At 40.1% G+C, this 17,459-nt stretch overlaps 1 protein-coding gene across 2 annotated transcripts in view; it reads right to left on the reverse strand.

The window, feature by feature from the left end:
* Positions 1 to 2,309: 2,309 nt before the first annotated feature.
* FBXL13 (F-box and leucine rich repeat protein 13) overlaps positions 2,310 to 17,459 on the reverse strand; it is a 251,845-nt gene continuing 236,695 nt past the window's right edge. For both annotated transcript variants that reach the window (XM_082691862.1, XM_082691861.1), the window contains 2 exons: positions 16,731 to 16,894; positions 2,310 to 2,668 (listed from right to left, as the gene is read on the reverse strand). In XM_082691862.1, the coding sequence (XP_082547988.1) occupies positions 2,479 to 2,668; positions 16,731 to 16,894 (354 nt within the window). In that variant the 3' untranslated portion in view covers positions 2,310 to 2,478. The remainder of the gene's footprint in view (positions 2,669 to 16,730; positions 16,895 to 17,459) is intronic.

Raw genomic sequence — 17,459 nt, forward strand, 5'->3', positions numbered from 1 at the left:
AATGGGAGAGGATACTTGAAATGACATCTGATAAAGGGTTAATATCCAAAATATGTAAAGAACTAATACAACTCAACACCAAAAAGCCAAATAATCCAATTAAAAAATGGACAGAAGACATGAACAGACACTTCTCCAAATAAGACATATAGATGACCAACAGACACATGAGAAGACATTCAGCATCATTATCAGGGAAATGCAAATTAAAACCACAATGAGATATCACCTTATACCTGTTGGAATGGCTAAAATAAAAAACAAGAAACAACAAGCAGTGGTGAGGTTATAGAGAAAAAAGAACTCTCTTGGACTTTCAGTGGGAATGCTAACTGGTACAGGCACTGTGGAAGACAGTGCAGAAGTTCCTCAAAAAGTCAAAAATAGTGACGCCTGCATGGCTCAGTCAGTTAAGTGTCTGTCTGCTGCTCAGCTAGGACTGAGTGCCCTGTCGGGGACTGGCTCAGTGAGGAGCCTGCTTCTCCCTCTGCCTGTGCTCTCTGCCTCTGACAAATAAATAAAATCTTTTAAAAAATTAAAAATAGAGCTACCATATGATCCAGCAATCACACTCATGTATTTACCCAAAGAATATGAAAACGCTAATTCTAAAGGATATATACATCCTTACGTTTAGTGCAGCATTATTTACAATAGCTAAATTATGGAAGCAACCCAAATGTCCATCAACAGATGAATGGATGAAGAAGATGTGGAATATATATATTCAATGGAGTATTATTCAGCCATAAAAAAGAATGAAATCTAACCATTTGCAACATGTTTGGAGCTAGAGAGTTTTTTTAAGGGTGCCTTTTGTGGGGGAGGTTTAAGATTTTATTCATTTGAGAGAGAGCACAAGCAGAGGGAGAGGCAGAGGGAGAGGGAAAAGCAGACTTCCTGCTGAGCAGGGTGCCACACAGGGTGCCATCCCAGGACCCCAGGATCATGACCTGAGCCAAAGGCAGACATTTAACCTGCTGGGCCACCCATGCGCCCCAGGAGCTAGAGAGTATTATGCTAAGTGAAATAGGTCAGAGAAAGACAAACACCATATGATTTCATTCCTATGTGGAATTTAAGAAACAAATAAACAAAGAAAAAAGACAAATGTAAAAACAGACTCTTAACTATAAAGAACAAACTGATGGTTACCAGAGGGGAGGTAGGTGGGGGAATGGGTGAAATATGTGAAGGGAATTAAGAGTACACTTGCCATAATGTGCACTTAGTAATATATGGAATTATTGAATCAGTATATTGTATACCTAAAACTAAGATAACACTGTATGTTAACTACACAGGAATTAAATTTTTTTTTAAAAAGGTAAATAATGGAGAAAATAGAAAGGTTAAAAGAATTATCCAATATTACCAACACAGCTTGTTTGTGGCAGTCAGAACAGAGCTGGGCTTTTTCCTGGACCCTATCAACAGTAGTATCACATAATATCCAATAATGATAATACTAGCCTATAATCATTTGAATTCTGTAGTTATTATCTTTTCCCAGAGTGAAAAGATGAAAGCTTATTAAAAATAACAAGGTGGTGCACAATAGCCCATACCTCTTAGTATAAAGTAGGGGAGAGCACCTTTTTGACATAGCTAGTTTTTAAAATTCCTCCGTAGCGGGGTGCCTGGGTGGCTCAGTGGGTCAAAGCCTCTGCCTTCAGCTCAGGTCATGATCCCAGGGTCCTGGGATCGAGCCCCACATGGGGCTCTCTGCTCAGGGGGGAGCCTGCTTCCTCCTCTCTCTCTGCCTGCCTCTCTGTCTACTTGTGATCTGTCAAATAAATAAACAAAATCTTTAAAAATAATAAAATAAAATAAAATTTCTCCGTAGTGCCAATGTGATTAAAAAGAGACCTTTCTGAAACATTGCAGACTTCCTGTCAATTCACAGGTAGTTCATGTTTTATTTAATTTATCCCTGACTGTTAAGTCAAATGTAGAGGTGAGTCTAGGGTCAAATGGCATTTAGTTCTTATTGTTACTTATCTGGAAATAACAAGAAAGCCTTGTTTCTGTTAAAAAATGTAAGTCTATACTTTATATCGTCACAGATTCTTAAAATCATTGTCCTGGCTCAAACTCTTTCACTGACTCATAGGACCAACTCTGCTTTCTTTTGTAAAGAAAAGCTTCTAAATTCCTTATTTAAAAATGTTACATCTCTCAGGATTGTTTTAGATAACTGTAACCTTGGATTTGGTAATCTCATCACAACTATTTGATTAACGTAAATTTAAGTGGAAAAATTACATAGTAGCAATACTTGATTTGGCTTTTAAAAATCATGATTAAACCAATTAGAAGAACTAATAATGTATTTAGAAATATCTGTAGTTGGACTAAAAATCAGGAGATGGTTTGCTGCTTGTTTACACTGTTGTGATCCAGCTGGTAAAAATACTTGCATCAGATGAAGTTATCAAGTTCTAGATTTTTTTTCTTCTTCCTGCTTGAGGCTGAAGGTCATGCTAGTTCCTCTTCACTATTGTGTGTTGACTCTGTCAGTATGACTTCTTCATCTCCTTTAAGTGGTGTTTCCTCGTTTTGTTTTTTAAGGGGCTTGCCTTCATAATCATAGCCAAACCAAAACGGAGGGTCACTAGGGTTATATTCCTGCTGCTGAACTATAGACGACATTCTCTTCGCTGCCTCCCTGCAATAATAGTGATTCACGTTAGACAGTTGCAGGAATAATTCCTAATGCAGAATTTTCAAACTAGAGCAAATTGGGAATTACAGAACTGTCACAAGTCACAGCTCTCTTGCAATCCTGAGAGGGAGGGTAAGGGTAATTATGCAAATATGCAGGGTCCCAAAGCTTAAGTAGCTCAGTAGCCCTGTGGTTGAGCCAGTTCATAGATTAACAGATTCCGAGAGTGGGTAAGGAAACCATGCATGGCAATGGAGTGGAAACACCGAGGGCACTCTGTAGTGCCCTTGAATGAGCGTTCTGCCTGGAATTTCCAGTTTCTTTGGTGAGGGAGTACCCTAACCACCCAACCAGTGAACTCCCCTCATGCAGGAACTCTTAACCCACAGATCCCTGTTGGATACATGGATGTCCACAGATCCCTGTTGGATACATGGATGAACTTCAGGGAGATCCATGAAGTCCCTGAAAATTCATGCAGTTTTGTATCTAATATACATTTTTCTGAGGAGAAGGTTTGTAACTTTCATCAAACTCGCAAAGGTGTCAGTGACCAAAATGATTAAAAATACAATTACTGTCTTTCTTAGGAAATAAGGAAGAAAGCAAAAAAAGCATCTAAAAGTCGTTCTGGGTCCATTTTAAGATGGGGCAGGGGGGTTTCCACCCCCAAGTTTTTCTTAGCAGCTGGGTGTCTTACGATTCAACTCAATTCTGACACTACCTACCCAGAGACAACACCGGATACCACAGGTTAAAGGCTCGGTCTCACTAGACTGCCCTCCACTTTAGATACCAGTCGCGTCCAGGTTGGTGCTCAGGTGTCTGACTGACCAGCAGAAGTTCCAACACCTCCGCCCCCCAAACCCCTCCCTTCTTGGGTTTGAGTAATTTGCTAGAGTTGGTCACAGAACTCAGAGAAACATTTTGCTTACTGGAACATATTATAAAAGGTGTAACTCAGGGATAGCCAGATGGAAGAGATATATAGGACAGGGTGTGGGGAAAGGGTATGCCCTCTCCAGATGTACCACTCCCCAAATCTATGCACATTAACCAACCAGAAGCTGTCCAAACCCTGTCCCCATTAAGAGTTTATGGAGGCTTCATTATATGAACATGTTTGATGAAATCATTGCCCATTGGTGATTGATTTAATCTCCCCTCCCAGGAAATCAGACGGAGAGACTGAAAGTTCTACCCCTCTGTTTATGGTTGCTTTCCCTAGCAACCAACTTCCATCTGAAGGTGCTTTCCAAAAGTCACTTCATTAACATAAACCCAATTGTGGTGGGAAGGAGTTTGTTATAAATAACAAGGCACCTATCTAACCTTTATGGCTCTAAACTGATTTCAGGAATGGGATACAAGACCGGAAATTATGACAAGATGAAATATTATGACAAAGATGCTCTCGTTGCTCTTATTGACCAGGAAATTTCAAGGGTTTTGGGAGATGTGAGCTGAGAACCATGAAGGAAGACTAAATATATATTGGTCATTTAAATGACCAAAATATATTTCTCATAAAATCACAGTATCACGGCCTCAGAAAAAAAACAGTATATCTAACTTGAAAGTGCCTTTTCAAGGGTTGAACAGTGCCATTTTTCTAGGAATTTGGTTTGAATGTTGAGATCAGTACTTTAAAAAAAAATGAGTAATTGACTATTACCATATCTTACATTGAGTTATATTAATTGCAAACTTCTGGAAATAGTCATTGATATAGAAGATGGTATTACCAAGTGCTTTGAGTTAAATTTGTGCTCAACGGCTATATGAGTTCAGGCAGCACAATGAAATTGGAAAAGGCTGAGATGAATTAGTTGTTTAAAATGCTATTTCATTTGAACCAAATTTGAGATGTATTAAATTATAACCAAACTCAAAAGGGAGACAACCATAGCATTGCTAATTCCATCTCTTACCACATTGCTTTTGGCATATATAATTGCCATCACATAACACAAAAACTAAAAACAAAACAAAAAAACCACACGTTTAAAGAACTATATGAGTAAAAGCAAATTATATAAATTTCTAGTTCTGAGCCACCAATCCTATGAACTAAAACTTGACAAACAGGTGTCTTCTCTTTAGAGAAGTACTTATTCTCAAATTTGAAAATGATAAGTTTATGGTCAAAGATGAAGTTTTGCATTGTTAATGTTTTAATTTTTTTTAAGTGTGGTCCTACATTTGAAACTTCTTATATGATCTTTATATGTCCTCTAAGTAGGACATCATTACGCAGTTATAATAGTGTTATATCTTTAGCTCTCCCCCATTTTCTTCTGAAGATTATTCTCGCTTTCCAATTCTATGGAATTGAGATTGCCATGTTTTTGAGGGTGTTTTCCATGAGATTGTTTTCCCTTGAGTACTTACTGCAACATAATACCAAGTGTTGAGGGAACCTGAAGAATAAAATATTTGCACCATCAGTTTCAAATATAAAACACTACCCTAGGCAACAGAGCTTCATCATTAGTTACCCTTCACCCCATGTCTGCCTATTTAAACTCAATCAGTCTTTCAAAACTTCAAACCAGTCCAGCCTCTTGTAAAGACCCAACCCCAATTCCTTCCTCCTCTGAATTCTATAGGAAGTTGATCATGGAGTTAATTATTTTCCAGTACATAGTTTCATGGCATTAATTGTTTGTCATTTTAAACTTTATTATTTTCCTTTTGTTTGAGAAGGTAATAAGTTATTTAAGGATGTATTCCATTTCTTCATTGACATCTTCAATGACAAGGAAAACAAGATAATTTCAGCAGTTTACACCAAGGGAAGTCCTTTTTGCTCTCTTCTGCATGTTTGTTTGAGGCATACGTAGGTTGCTATTCCCAGCACCTCTTGACCTCCCAAATAGCAGAGCTCTGGACACGCGTACGGTAGTTCACAGTTGTTGGTCATGATTCAGTGTCACTGATGACAAGACCAGTACAATTACAGGCAATAATGGTCTTGACCTTTAGGAAACTGATGAGTTTGGGGAGTAAAAGATTTGTAAGTAATTCACCAAAGAATATGTAATCACTGGCCTCAGAAGAGCAACAGTTCTTGAGCAGTGTGATAAGCTGTAGGATGATAAGTACTCTTAATGCTAAATTTAGTAACATTTAAATAATGGGCCATACTACAAGCTACAAGCCCCAGTAAATGCGATGATAATTAGGGCAAATAATGGGAGTTTGAGGGGAAAACAAACAAACATGAGAGGTGGGGATACGGAATCCTCAATATAGACAAGAAAAATAGGGAATGAATAGGGAAGACTGCTCATTAACTACAACGCAGTGGGACAGAATCAAAATGAGTTTCATCTTCAGTGGAACTAAACATCCGAGAGTCCCCTGACCATTGGGGATAATGGTTACAGACCAGAGAGGAGCAGAGGATCAGGTCTCAGACCCTTCTTCCCTTCCCTTCTTCCGCCAGGAAGTAGGAGGTTGATGGCTTTCTGTAGTCTAGAGTATTTCTAAGGCATATCTTAAAGTGTGTATGGTTTCACAGCAAGGGTAGTGGGGAAAAAAACTGAAAATCTGAATCTGTCCTGGGGAAAATCTGGGTTTATTAGAATTTGAATGCCAGTGTAGACTACTCCCTAATGCACTTTTTCTCCACCTTTTAGAAAATCCACAGCCCCTGAACATGCCACCCTCACCACTTTACTCAGACCTTTGGCATCCATCCTTTTAGGACTGACTCCTAACACTCAGGACCTGGCCAACAGGACAGATCAGCATGGTCACTGCCAACAAATATCTCTGAGTTCTTTTTCAAACATCCTGTTTTGCTGTGTGTTTGCACATATGCACTTTTGAACAGTATCCAGAAACTTGAAAAGGTAGAAATGAATGTTCCTGCCAAAAAGAACACACACTCTCTTTCTCTCTTTTAAAGTAGTTTGGTGTCCCGGTATGGTCAATTTATGGAAGCTAGGAAATGCTGAAAAGAAAATACATGGTTAGGAATTACTGTGTGTTCTGACTTTCTTAGCGTGCATATGGAATCCTTTGACTCCCTTGCACTCTGGCTAGCCCTAAGTGTCTTTAAGGTCCTTGGATCTTGTAGGAGATGCTTTGGGAACCAAATCTGTGCTGCAGAGGTTAGTATTCATTACTCCTTTAATTGGTGAGACAGGTTTATCTGAGTTAATATAGAACATGATTTTCAAAATGATATGTCAGAAACATTGTGAAGTATCCCATTAAATGTTTAATAATAATGAGGTACTGAATTTTGTAAGTGATTTTTGGGTTTTATAAATTAAAGGAGGTTCGAGGTGATTCCCTTGCCCTCACACACATTTCCTCCTAGTTTCTTGAGTAGGCAGAAAAGGGGGGGGGGAGGTGTTGGAGCCAACACAAAGACCACCAGTAATCCAAGTAAACTGAGCGCAACAGAACTCATGTCTGCCTTTCTTCAAATCCTTTGAATGTTAGAGCTTTCAAAAAGCTTAAAAATCTCTAATCTAAAAAAAAAAAAAAATCTCTGATCTAAAGGCAAAAGAGCAACATAGTAATGATAAAGACAGAGGTACAAAGTATAGCTCTTTTATTTGTTTGTTGACATTGAGAGTTATTTAAGCTGCTTAAATCATTTTTCTTATTCATTTTTATGGTAATGTGGGTATTTATGAGGATTAGATGAGATGGTGAACATAAAATAGGGTTGACATGATGCATAGCAAATAATTGTTAAGAAATATTATTTGTTATACTAATAATAACATTAAGTAGTTCCAGATCACAAAGGTCTTTTTCCCCAAAGATTTTTCCATGAGCTGGAGAAGAGAACTCTGGTTAAGTTTTATTTCCTAACAATGGACGTTTCTGGGTGGCTGGCTAGTAATCCGTGCTGCCAGCAGCTGCTTACAGAAGGCCTTCAAGAAATCTCTGTCCTGCTCTTTGGGGCTCTAGAGGCCACCAAGACTCTGCTCTTCAGAGTTGAAAGTTTTGGACTCTGGACACAAAAATGTCAGAAAGGGCCCTCTATTGTTTGCTAATTATTGACTTAACATCTCTTTTACCTCTTTGTGGTTCCGTCCCTCCTGGGTTGTGCAGACCAGAGGGTCTTTCTCCCTCTCTCTCACTATGCTTTTCTTCCTTTCCATGCTTTCTTGTTTTTCCCACAGAGGGCCATACATTGAAAGGCTGGTTGGGCACAATTGCTTCAGATCTAGTCAGATAAGCCTTGACATGTTTATGATCATAGTTGCTACTTATTCCTCCTTGAATTAAAGGAGCCTAGATTGTGTCTCCAAATGGTGCTTCTGGAACCACTTCTTGTGATCTCTTCAGGCTCTGGGACTGGTAGAATGACAGCATATTTCATGCTGGAAGCTCTCTTGCAAAAGAGCTATAGCCAGTTTGCTCATCAACCAAAAATTTGCTGCTCCCCTGGTTCAGCATCACAGGCGTCTTTGATTTGCAAAGCTGGTACAATATTTTTAGAGCCCATTGAGTATGGGACAATTTATACATAGAAAAGTTTCTTCTGATGGCTGTAATTGGATTTTTTAAGAGCCACATCATACAATGTTTTCATGTTCAAATGGAATCAAATGTGTGGGAGTCCAACACCTTGTGATTCAAAGCCCCTGAACCTCCTCCCAAACAAGAAAAATTTCCTCTCTCCGACTACCAAATGTTCCATTTCACCCAGAGAAAAGAGCCACTGCAGTTAAGGGAGCCACATGAGCCCTTGTAAGAGCAAACAACTCTACTTTTTTAGAGTGAACCAAGAAAGGTAAGTGATTAGACATCGTCATGTACTTGAGTCTTGAAAGGCTCATCCAAAGATTTAAGCGGAGAACGAAGCTGCTATATAATCCTTAGAGCTGACCCCAAAACAATCTGACTCTGGCCAGGCCTAAACACTTCTCCAGAGTTTTCAGGACCGGGTATTTTGGGAGCCCGTTGGCTGAAAAACAGTGCCCTGGAGCCGGGTGTACGTCCGCAAGCTGGGGAGGAGCGCTCCGCCCGCTACTGACAAAGGATGGGAGGATGCCTGCGCCGCGGGATGCTCGTTGCGCTCCGCCGGGCCGCCGCCTGAGCGACTTCGCCCTCCGCCGGATAAAAACAATTTTGAGGGGAGGAGTCAAGATGGCGGAGAAGTAGCAAGCTGAGACCGCTTCAGCTAGCCGGAGATCAGCTAGATAGCTTATCTAAAGATTGCAAACACCTGAAAATCCATCGGCAGACCGAAGAGAAGAAGAACAGCAATTCTGGAAACAGAAAAACAACCGCTTTCTGAAAGGTAGGACCGGCGGAGAAGTGAATCCAAAGCGACGGGAAGATAGACCCCGGGGGGAGGGGCCGGCTCCCGGCAAGCGGCGGAGCAACCGCGCACAAAATCAGGACTTTTAAAAGTCTGTTCCACTGAGGGACATCGCTCCAGAGGCTAAACCGGGGCGAAGCCCACGCGGGGTCAGCGTGGCCTCAGGTCCCACAGGGTCACAGAAGGATCGGGGGTGTCTGAGTGTCGCAGAGCTTGCGAGTATTGGAACGGGAAAGCCGGCTACAGAAACAGAGCCGACAGTAAGCTCACAGCTCGGTGTTACCTTGAACCGATCGCAGGCTCGGTGAGCTCGGAGCGCGGCCGGAGGTCAGGCAGACGGGAATAACTGGGCGCTGTTCTCTGAGGACGCACTGAGGAGTGGGGCCCTGGGCTCTCGGCTCCTCCGGGCCGGAGACCAGGAGGCCGCCATTTGTGTTCCCGTCCTCCGGAACTCTACAGAAAGCGCTCAGGGAACAAAAGCTCCTGAAAGCAAACCCGAGCGGATTACTCACCCCGGCCCCGGGTAAGGGAGGTGTAATTCCGCCTGGGGCAAAGACACTTGAGAATCACTACAACAGGCCCCTCCCCCAGAAGATCAACAAGAAATCCAGCCGAGACCAAGTTCACCTACCAAGGAGTGCGGTTTCAATACCAAGGAGAGCAGCAGAATTCCAGAGGAGGAGAAAGCCAAGCACGGAACTCATGGCTTTTTTCCTGTGATTTTTTTTTTAGTCTTGCAGTTAATTTAATTTTTTCTTTTTCATTTTTTTTTTTTCTTTTTCTTCTCACCTTCGGGTAAAATTTTTTTTTTTTTAACTGTTACCTTTTTCTTTTTTAACGATTTTTTACTAGTTTATCTAATATATATATTTTTTCTTTTTTACATTTTTCTCAGGTGTTTTCTTTTTTAAAAAAAATTTTTTTTTCTTTTATTTTTTTTTCTTTCTTTCTTTTTGAACCTCTTTTTATCCCCTTTCTCCCCACTCACGATTTTGGATCTCTTCTAATTTAGTTAAAGCATATTTTTCTGGGGTTGTTGCCACCCTTTTAGTATTTTACTTGCCCCTTCATTTACTCTTATCTGGCCAAAATGACAAGACGTAAAAATTCAACACAAAAAAAAGAACAAGAGGCAGTACCGAAGGCTAGGGACCTAATCAATACAGACATCGGTAATATGTCAGATCTAGAGTTCAGAATGACAATTCTCAAGGTTCTAGCCGGGCTCGAAAAAGGCATGGAAGATATTAGAGAAACCCTCTCGAGAGATATAAAAGCCCTTTCTGGAGAAATAAAAGAACTAAAATCTAACCAAGTTGAAATCAAAAAAGCTATTCATGAGGTGCAATCAAAAATGGAGGCTCTAACTGCTAGGATAAATGAGGCAGAAGAAAGAATTAGTGATATAGAAGACCAAATGACAGAGAATAAAGAAGCTGAGCAAAAGAGGGACAAACAGCTACTGGACCACGAGGGGAGAATTCGAGAATTAAGTGACACCATAAGACGAAACAACATTAGAATAATTGGGATTCCAGAAGAAGAAGAAAGAGAGAGGGGAGCAGAAGGTATACTGGAGAGAATTATTGGGGAGAATTTCCCCAATATGGCAAAGGGAACGAGCATCAAAATTCAGGAGGTTCAGAGAACGCCCCTCAAAATCAATAAGAATAGGCCCACACCCCGTCACCTAATAGTAAAATTTACAAGTCTCAGTGACAAAGAGAAAATCCTGAAAGCAGCCCGGGAAAAGAAGTCTGTAACATACAATGGTAAAAATATTAGATTGGCAGCTGACTTATCCACAGAGACCTGGCAGGCCAGAAAGAGCTGGCATGATATTTTTAGAGCACTAAACGAGAAAAACATGCAGCCCAGAATACTATATCCAGCTAGGCTATCATTGAAAATAGAAGGAGAGATTAAAAGCTTCCAGGACAAACAACAACTGAAAGAATTTGCAAATACCAAACCAGCTCTACAGGAAATATTGAAAGGGGTCCTCTAAGCAAAGAGAGAGCCTACAAGTGGTAGATCAGAAAGGAACAGAGACCATATACAATAACAGTCACCTTACAGGCAATACAATGGCACTAAATTCATATCTCTCAATAGTTACCCTGAATGTGAATGGGCTAAATGCCCCTGTCAAAAGACAGAGGGTATCAGAATGGATAAAAAAACAAAACCCATCTATATGTTGCCTCCAAGAAACTCATTTTAAGCCCGAAGACACCTCCAGATTTAAAGTGAGGGGGTGGAAAAGAATTTACCATGCTAATGGACATCAGAAGAAAGCAGGAGTGGCAATCCTTATATCAGATCAATTAGATTTTAAGCCAAAGACTATAATAAGAGATGAGGAAGGACACTATATCATACTCAAAGGGTCTGTCCAACAAGAAGATTTAACAATTTTAAATATCTATGCCCCCAACGTGGGAGCAGCCAACTATATAAACCAATTAATAACAAAATCAAAGAAACACATCAACAACAATACAATAATAGTAGGGGACTTTAACACTCCCCTCACTGAAATGGACAGGTCATCCAAGCAAAAGATCAGCAAGGAAATAAAGGCCTTAAACGACACATTGGACCAGATGGACATCACAGATATATTCAGAACATTTCATCCCAAAGCAACAGAATACACGTTCTTCTCTAGTGCACATGGAACATTCTCCAGAATAGATCACATCCTCGGTCCTAAATCAGGACTCAACCGGTATCAAAAGATTGGGATCATTCCCTGCATATTTTCAGACCACAATGCTCTAAAGCTAGAACTCAACCACAAAAGGAAGTTTGGAAAGAACCCAAATACATGGAGACTAAACAGTATCCTTCTAAAGAATGAATGGGTCAACCGGGAAATTAAAGAAGAATTGAAAAAAATCATGGAAACAAATGATAATGAAAATACAACGGTTCAAAATCTGTGGGACACAATAAAGGCAGTCCTGAGAGGAAAATATATAGCGGTACAAGCCTTTCTCAAGAAACAAGAAAGGTCTCAGGTACACAACCTAACCCTACACCTAAAAGAGCTGGAGAAAGAACAAGAAAGAAACCCTAAGCCCAGCAGGAGAAGAGAAATCATAAAGATCAGAGCAGAAATCAATGAAATAGAAACCAAAAAAACAATAGAAAAAATCAACGAAAGTAGGAGCTGGTTCTTTGAAAGAATTAATAAAATTGATAAACCCCTGGCCCGACTTATCAAAAAGAAAAGAGAAAGGACCCAAATAAATAAAATCATGAATGAAAGAGGAGAGATCACAACTAACACCAAAGAAATACAAACTATTATAAGAACATACTATGAGCAACTCTACGGCAATAAATTTGACAATCTGGAAGAAATGGATGCATTCCTAGAAACATATAAACTACCACAACTGAACCAGGAAGAAATAGAAAGCCTGAACAGACCCATAACCAGTAAGGAAATTGAAACAGTCATTAAAAATCTCCAAACAAACAAAAGCCCAGGGCCAGATGGCTTCCCGGGGGAATTCTACCAAACATTTAAAGAAGAACTAATTCCTATTCTCCTGAAACTGTTCCAAAAAATAGAAATGGAAGGAAAACTTCCAAACTCATTTTATGAGGCCAGCATCACCTTGATCCCAAAACCAGACAAGGATCCCACCAAAAAAGAGAGCTATAGACCGATATCCTTGATGAACACAGATGCGAAAATACTCAACAAAATACTAGCCAATAGGATTCAACAGTACATTAAAAGGATTATTCACCACGACCAAGTGGGATTTATTCCAGGGCTGCAAGGTTGGTTCAACATCCGCAAATCAGTCAATGTGATACAACACATCAATAAAAGAAAGAACAAGAACCATATGATACTTTCAATAGATGCTGAAAAAGCATTTGACAAAGTACAGCATCCCTTCCTGATCAAAACTCTTCAAAGTGTAGGGATAGAGGGCACATACCTCAATATCATCAAAGCCATCTATGAAAAACCCACCGCAAATATCATTCTCAATGGAGAAAAACTGAAAGCTTTTCCACTAAGGTCAGGAACACGGCAGGGATGTCCATTATCACCACTGCTATTCAACATAGTACTAGAGGTCCTAGCCTCAGCAATCAGACAACAAAAGGAAATTAAAGGCATCCAAATCGGCAAAGAAGAAGTCAAATTATCACTCTTCGCAGATGATATGATACTATATGTGGAAAACCCAAAAGACTCCACTCCAAAACTGCTAGAACTTATACAGGAATTCAGTAAAGTGTCAGGATATAAAATCAATGCACAGAAATCAGTTGCATTTCTCTACACCAACAGCAAGACAGAAGAAAGAGATATTAAGGAGTCAATCCCATTTACAATTGCATCCAAAACCATAAGATACCTAGGAATAAACCTAACCAAAGAGACACAGAATCTATACTCAGAAAACTATAAAGTACTCATGAAAGAAATTGAGGAAGACACAAAGAAATGGAAAAATGTTCCATGCTCCTGGATTGGAAGAATAAATATTGTGAAAATGTCTATGCTACCTAAAGCAATCTACACATTTAATGCAATTCCTATCAAAGTACCATCCATCTTTTTCAAAGAAATGGAACAAATAATGCTAAAATTTATATGGAACCAGAAAAGACCTCGAATAGCCAAAGGGATATTGAAAAAGAAAGCCATCGTTGGTGGCATCACAATTCCGGACTTCAAGCTCTATTACAAAGCTGTCATCATCAAGACAGCATGGTACTGGCACAAAAACAGACACATAGATCAATGGAACAGAATAGAGAGCCCAGAAATAGACCCTCAAATCTATGGTCAACTCATCTTCGACAAAGCAGGAAAGAATGTCCAATGGAAAAAAGACAGCCTCTTCAATAAATGGTGCTGGGAAAATTGGACAGCCACATGTAGAAAAATGAAATTGGACCATTTCCTTACACCACACACAAAAATAGACTCAAAATGGATGAAGGACCTCAATGTGCGAAAGGAATCCATCAAAATCCTTGAGGAGAACACAGGCAGCAACCTCTTCAACCTCTGCCGCAGCAACATCTTCCTAGGAACAACGCAAAAGGCAAGGGAAGCAAGGGAAAAAATGAACTATTGGGATTTCATCAAGATCAAAAGCTTTTGCACAGCAAAGGAAACAGTTAACAAAATCAAAAGACAACTGACAGAATGGGAGAAGATATTTGCAAACGACATATCAGATAAAGGACTAGTGTCCAGAATCTATAAAGAACTTAGCAAACTCAACACCCAAAGAACAAATAATCCAATCAAGAAATGGGCAGAGGACATGAACAGACATTTCTGCAAAGAAGACATCCAGATGGCCAACAGACACATGAAAAAGTGCTCCATATCACTCGGCATCAGGGAAATACAAATCAAAACCACAATGAGATATCACCTCACACCAGTCAGAATGGCTAAAATCAACAAGTCAGGAAATGACAGATGCTGGCGAGGATGTGGAGAAAGGGGAACCCTCCTACACTGTTGGTGGGAATGCAAGCTGGTGCAGCCACTCTGGAAAACAGCATGGAGGTTCCTCAGAATGTTGAAAATAGAACTGCCCTATGACCCAGCAATTGCACTATTGGGTATTTACCCTAAAGATACAAATGTAGTGATCCAAAGGGGCACATGCACCCGAATGTTTATAGCAGCAATGTCCACAATAGCCAAACTATGGAAAGAACCTAGATGTCCATCCACAGATGAATGGATCAAGAAGATGTGGTATATATACACAATGGAATACTATGCAGCCATCAAAAGAAATGAAATCTTGCCATTTGCGACAACATGGATGGAACTAGAGCGTATCATGCTTAGCGAAATAAGTCAAGCAGAGAAAGACAACTATCATATGATCTCCCTGATATGAGGAAGTGGTGATGCAACATGGAGGCTTAAGTGGGCAGGAGAAGAATAAATGAAACAAGATGGGATTGGGAGGGAGACAAACCATAAGTGACTCTTAATCTCACAAAACAAACTGAGGATTGCTGGGGGGAGGGGGTTTGGGAGAAGGGGGTGGGATTATGGACATTGGGGAGGGTATGTGCTTTGGTGAGTGCTGTGAAGTGTGTAAACCTGGTGATTCACAGACCTGTACCCCTGGGCATAAAAATATATGTTTATAAAAAATAAAAAGTTAAAAAAAATAAATAAATAAATTAAAAAAAAAAAAAAAACAGTGCCCTGTCCTAGAAGCTGGAAGTCAAGACAAGTACTCGGAACCTTACTAGTGCAAATGTTGAGACTCTCCAAGCCACTCTACTGTGGGGACTGCCTTCTTTATTGCTAGACAAAGATAGAATCAAAGGATTATTAGGCCTCTTTCCTACTGGAGCTTAACAGGGGTGGGCCTATGAGGAAGACTGAGGTGGTTTGGCTATTTTAGACAATGAGATGGACAAAAGCCAGTTCCCCTCCAAGCCCTAGACCATGTTTTCTTCTTGCTGGTAGGGACAGCCACACTTGGTTGTAGAAAACAAGAAAGACCCTGGCTGTCCTAGCTTGGGGAAAGGAATTTTTCATAGTTAGCTAGAGTTTTGTAGTTAACTAGAGTTAACTAGAGTTTTGCATTGGGTTTTGTTGGCCAAGCCTAGCTAGTAGTAAAGTCTTACTTTGCCTTGTTTTGTTTTCTTCACGTATTTTTTATCTAGTGACTTTGAAGCAGAGTGAGCAGTCAAAGGCAGGATTAGGATATTACCAGATATTTTGGGTCTTCTTAACCAAACGCCATTATTTATCACGTTTTAATATCCCATACCATAATTAGGTTCATAGGGGCTCATGCCAGAAATTCTCCATTAATTTTCACTTAAAATTCCACTTATGAGAAGTTCAGTGATATTACCTCCCCAAAAAAGTAATTGTCAAAATGCAGTCAGAATATTAGAAGCCAAACTGCTTTGTGTAGTATGTTATTCATTCATTGTCATCCTATCCAAAGTTGTGTGTTTAATGATATGACAAGGTTGGCAGGGACTCCCAGGACCTTATTTCATGGTACCCTTTTTCAATGAAGTTAATAATATCTGTGTCAGTCATCTCTAGACCTATTGAGAAGAGTTGAGTCTCCACTCCTTTTCAAAAAATTTCAGATCCTCTTCTTTTTTTCTCATTCAGCTGCCATCCCCTGAACAGGCCTGGCACTGAGAGTGCCTGTTTTATAAGTAATAATTTTTGTGTGCTCCCCCCACCCCCCCAGCATTTCATTTTAACACATACAGCTTTGGAACAGAAACCATTTTTCTTCCCTCAGGCTTCAAGTGAGCAGATCTCATACTTCAGTTCATGCCAGCCTGCTTACTTAAGAAAGTTCCTCTGTGAAATATATGTGCTTAAACTCATTATACTTTGATAATATTAATTCTTGGTATTCATTTTTCCCGCCTGCAGGAAGGAACCAGACCTTCAGGGATTGGTCAAGAATTCTCATTTTGAACACTCCACAGTTTACTTCATCAGGTTAGTTAAAACTACATTCACATTTTTCCTCTCCATCATAGGGAAAAAACTAAACAAAGAAACAAATAGCTGCTTTATATTTAAAAACTCACAGGGTACACACTTGAGACCTTCTACTTGTTTAGACGGCTTATTTACCCAACTTTTGCTTCAGTGGAAACATTTTGCCAGTTATGGGAACCTCTGAAAGCCACTCTTTGTTACTAATGGCATCGTCACATATTCTGTTTGCTCAGAAAGTAGTTCTCAGAGCTTTTCGTATTCAGGTCCATACTTACTTGGAAATACACCTGCAGTATTGCATCTTAAGGATTCGAAGTTGTTTGCAGCCTCTCTGAAGGTCCTCAAGCATTTGGTCAGTAAGCAGGACACAACCAGAAATATCCAAAATATGCAAGTAATGGCATTTTGCTGATAACACCTCCATCGCTGAGTCTGTAATCTGAACACACAGCCAAAGTGAAGTACTGATTCTTCCAATGAACTCCATCCCATAGAAGAATAATGTACTAATCAGTTTGGCCACTGTAATAAGATGCCATAGACTGGATAGGTTTTTTGTTTTGTTTTGTTTTGTTTTTAAGATATTTATTTATTTGACAGACAAAAATAACAAGTAGGCAGAGAGGCAAGCAGGGGGTGGGGTGGAAGCAGGCTCCCTGCTGAGCAGAGAGCCCAATGCAATGCGGGGCTCCATCCCAGGACCCTGGGATCATGACCTGAGCCAAAGGCAGAGGCTTTAACCCACTGAGCCACCCACGTGCCCCTAGACTGGATAGTTTAAATAGCAGACATGTGTTTCTCACAGTTCTAGAAGCTGAGAAGTCCAAGATGGGGTTACCCACAGACTGAGTGTCTGGTGAGGACCCTCTTCTTAGCTTTCAGATGGCTGCTTTCTTACTGTATGTTCACAGGGCAAAGAGATAGCTCTAGTTTCTTCCTATACTTAAAAGGACAGTAATTCCATCATGGCGGCTCTACACTCATGACCTCAATTATTATGACTG

Source organism: Mustela nivalis (assembly GCF_964662115.1).
Source record: "Mustela nivalis genome assembly, chromosome: 12".
Lineage (NCBI taxonomy): Eukaryota > Metazoa > Chordata > Mammalia > Carnivora > Mustelidae > Mustela > Mustela nivalis.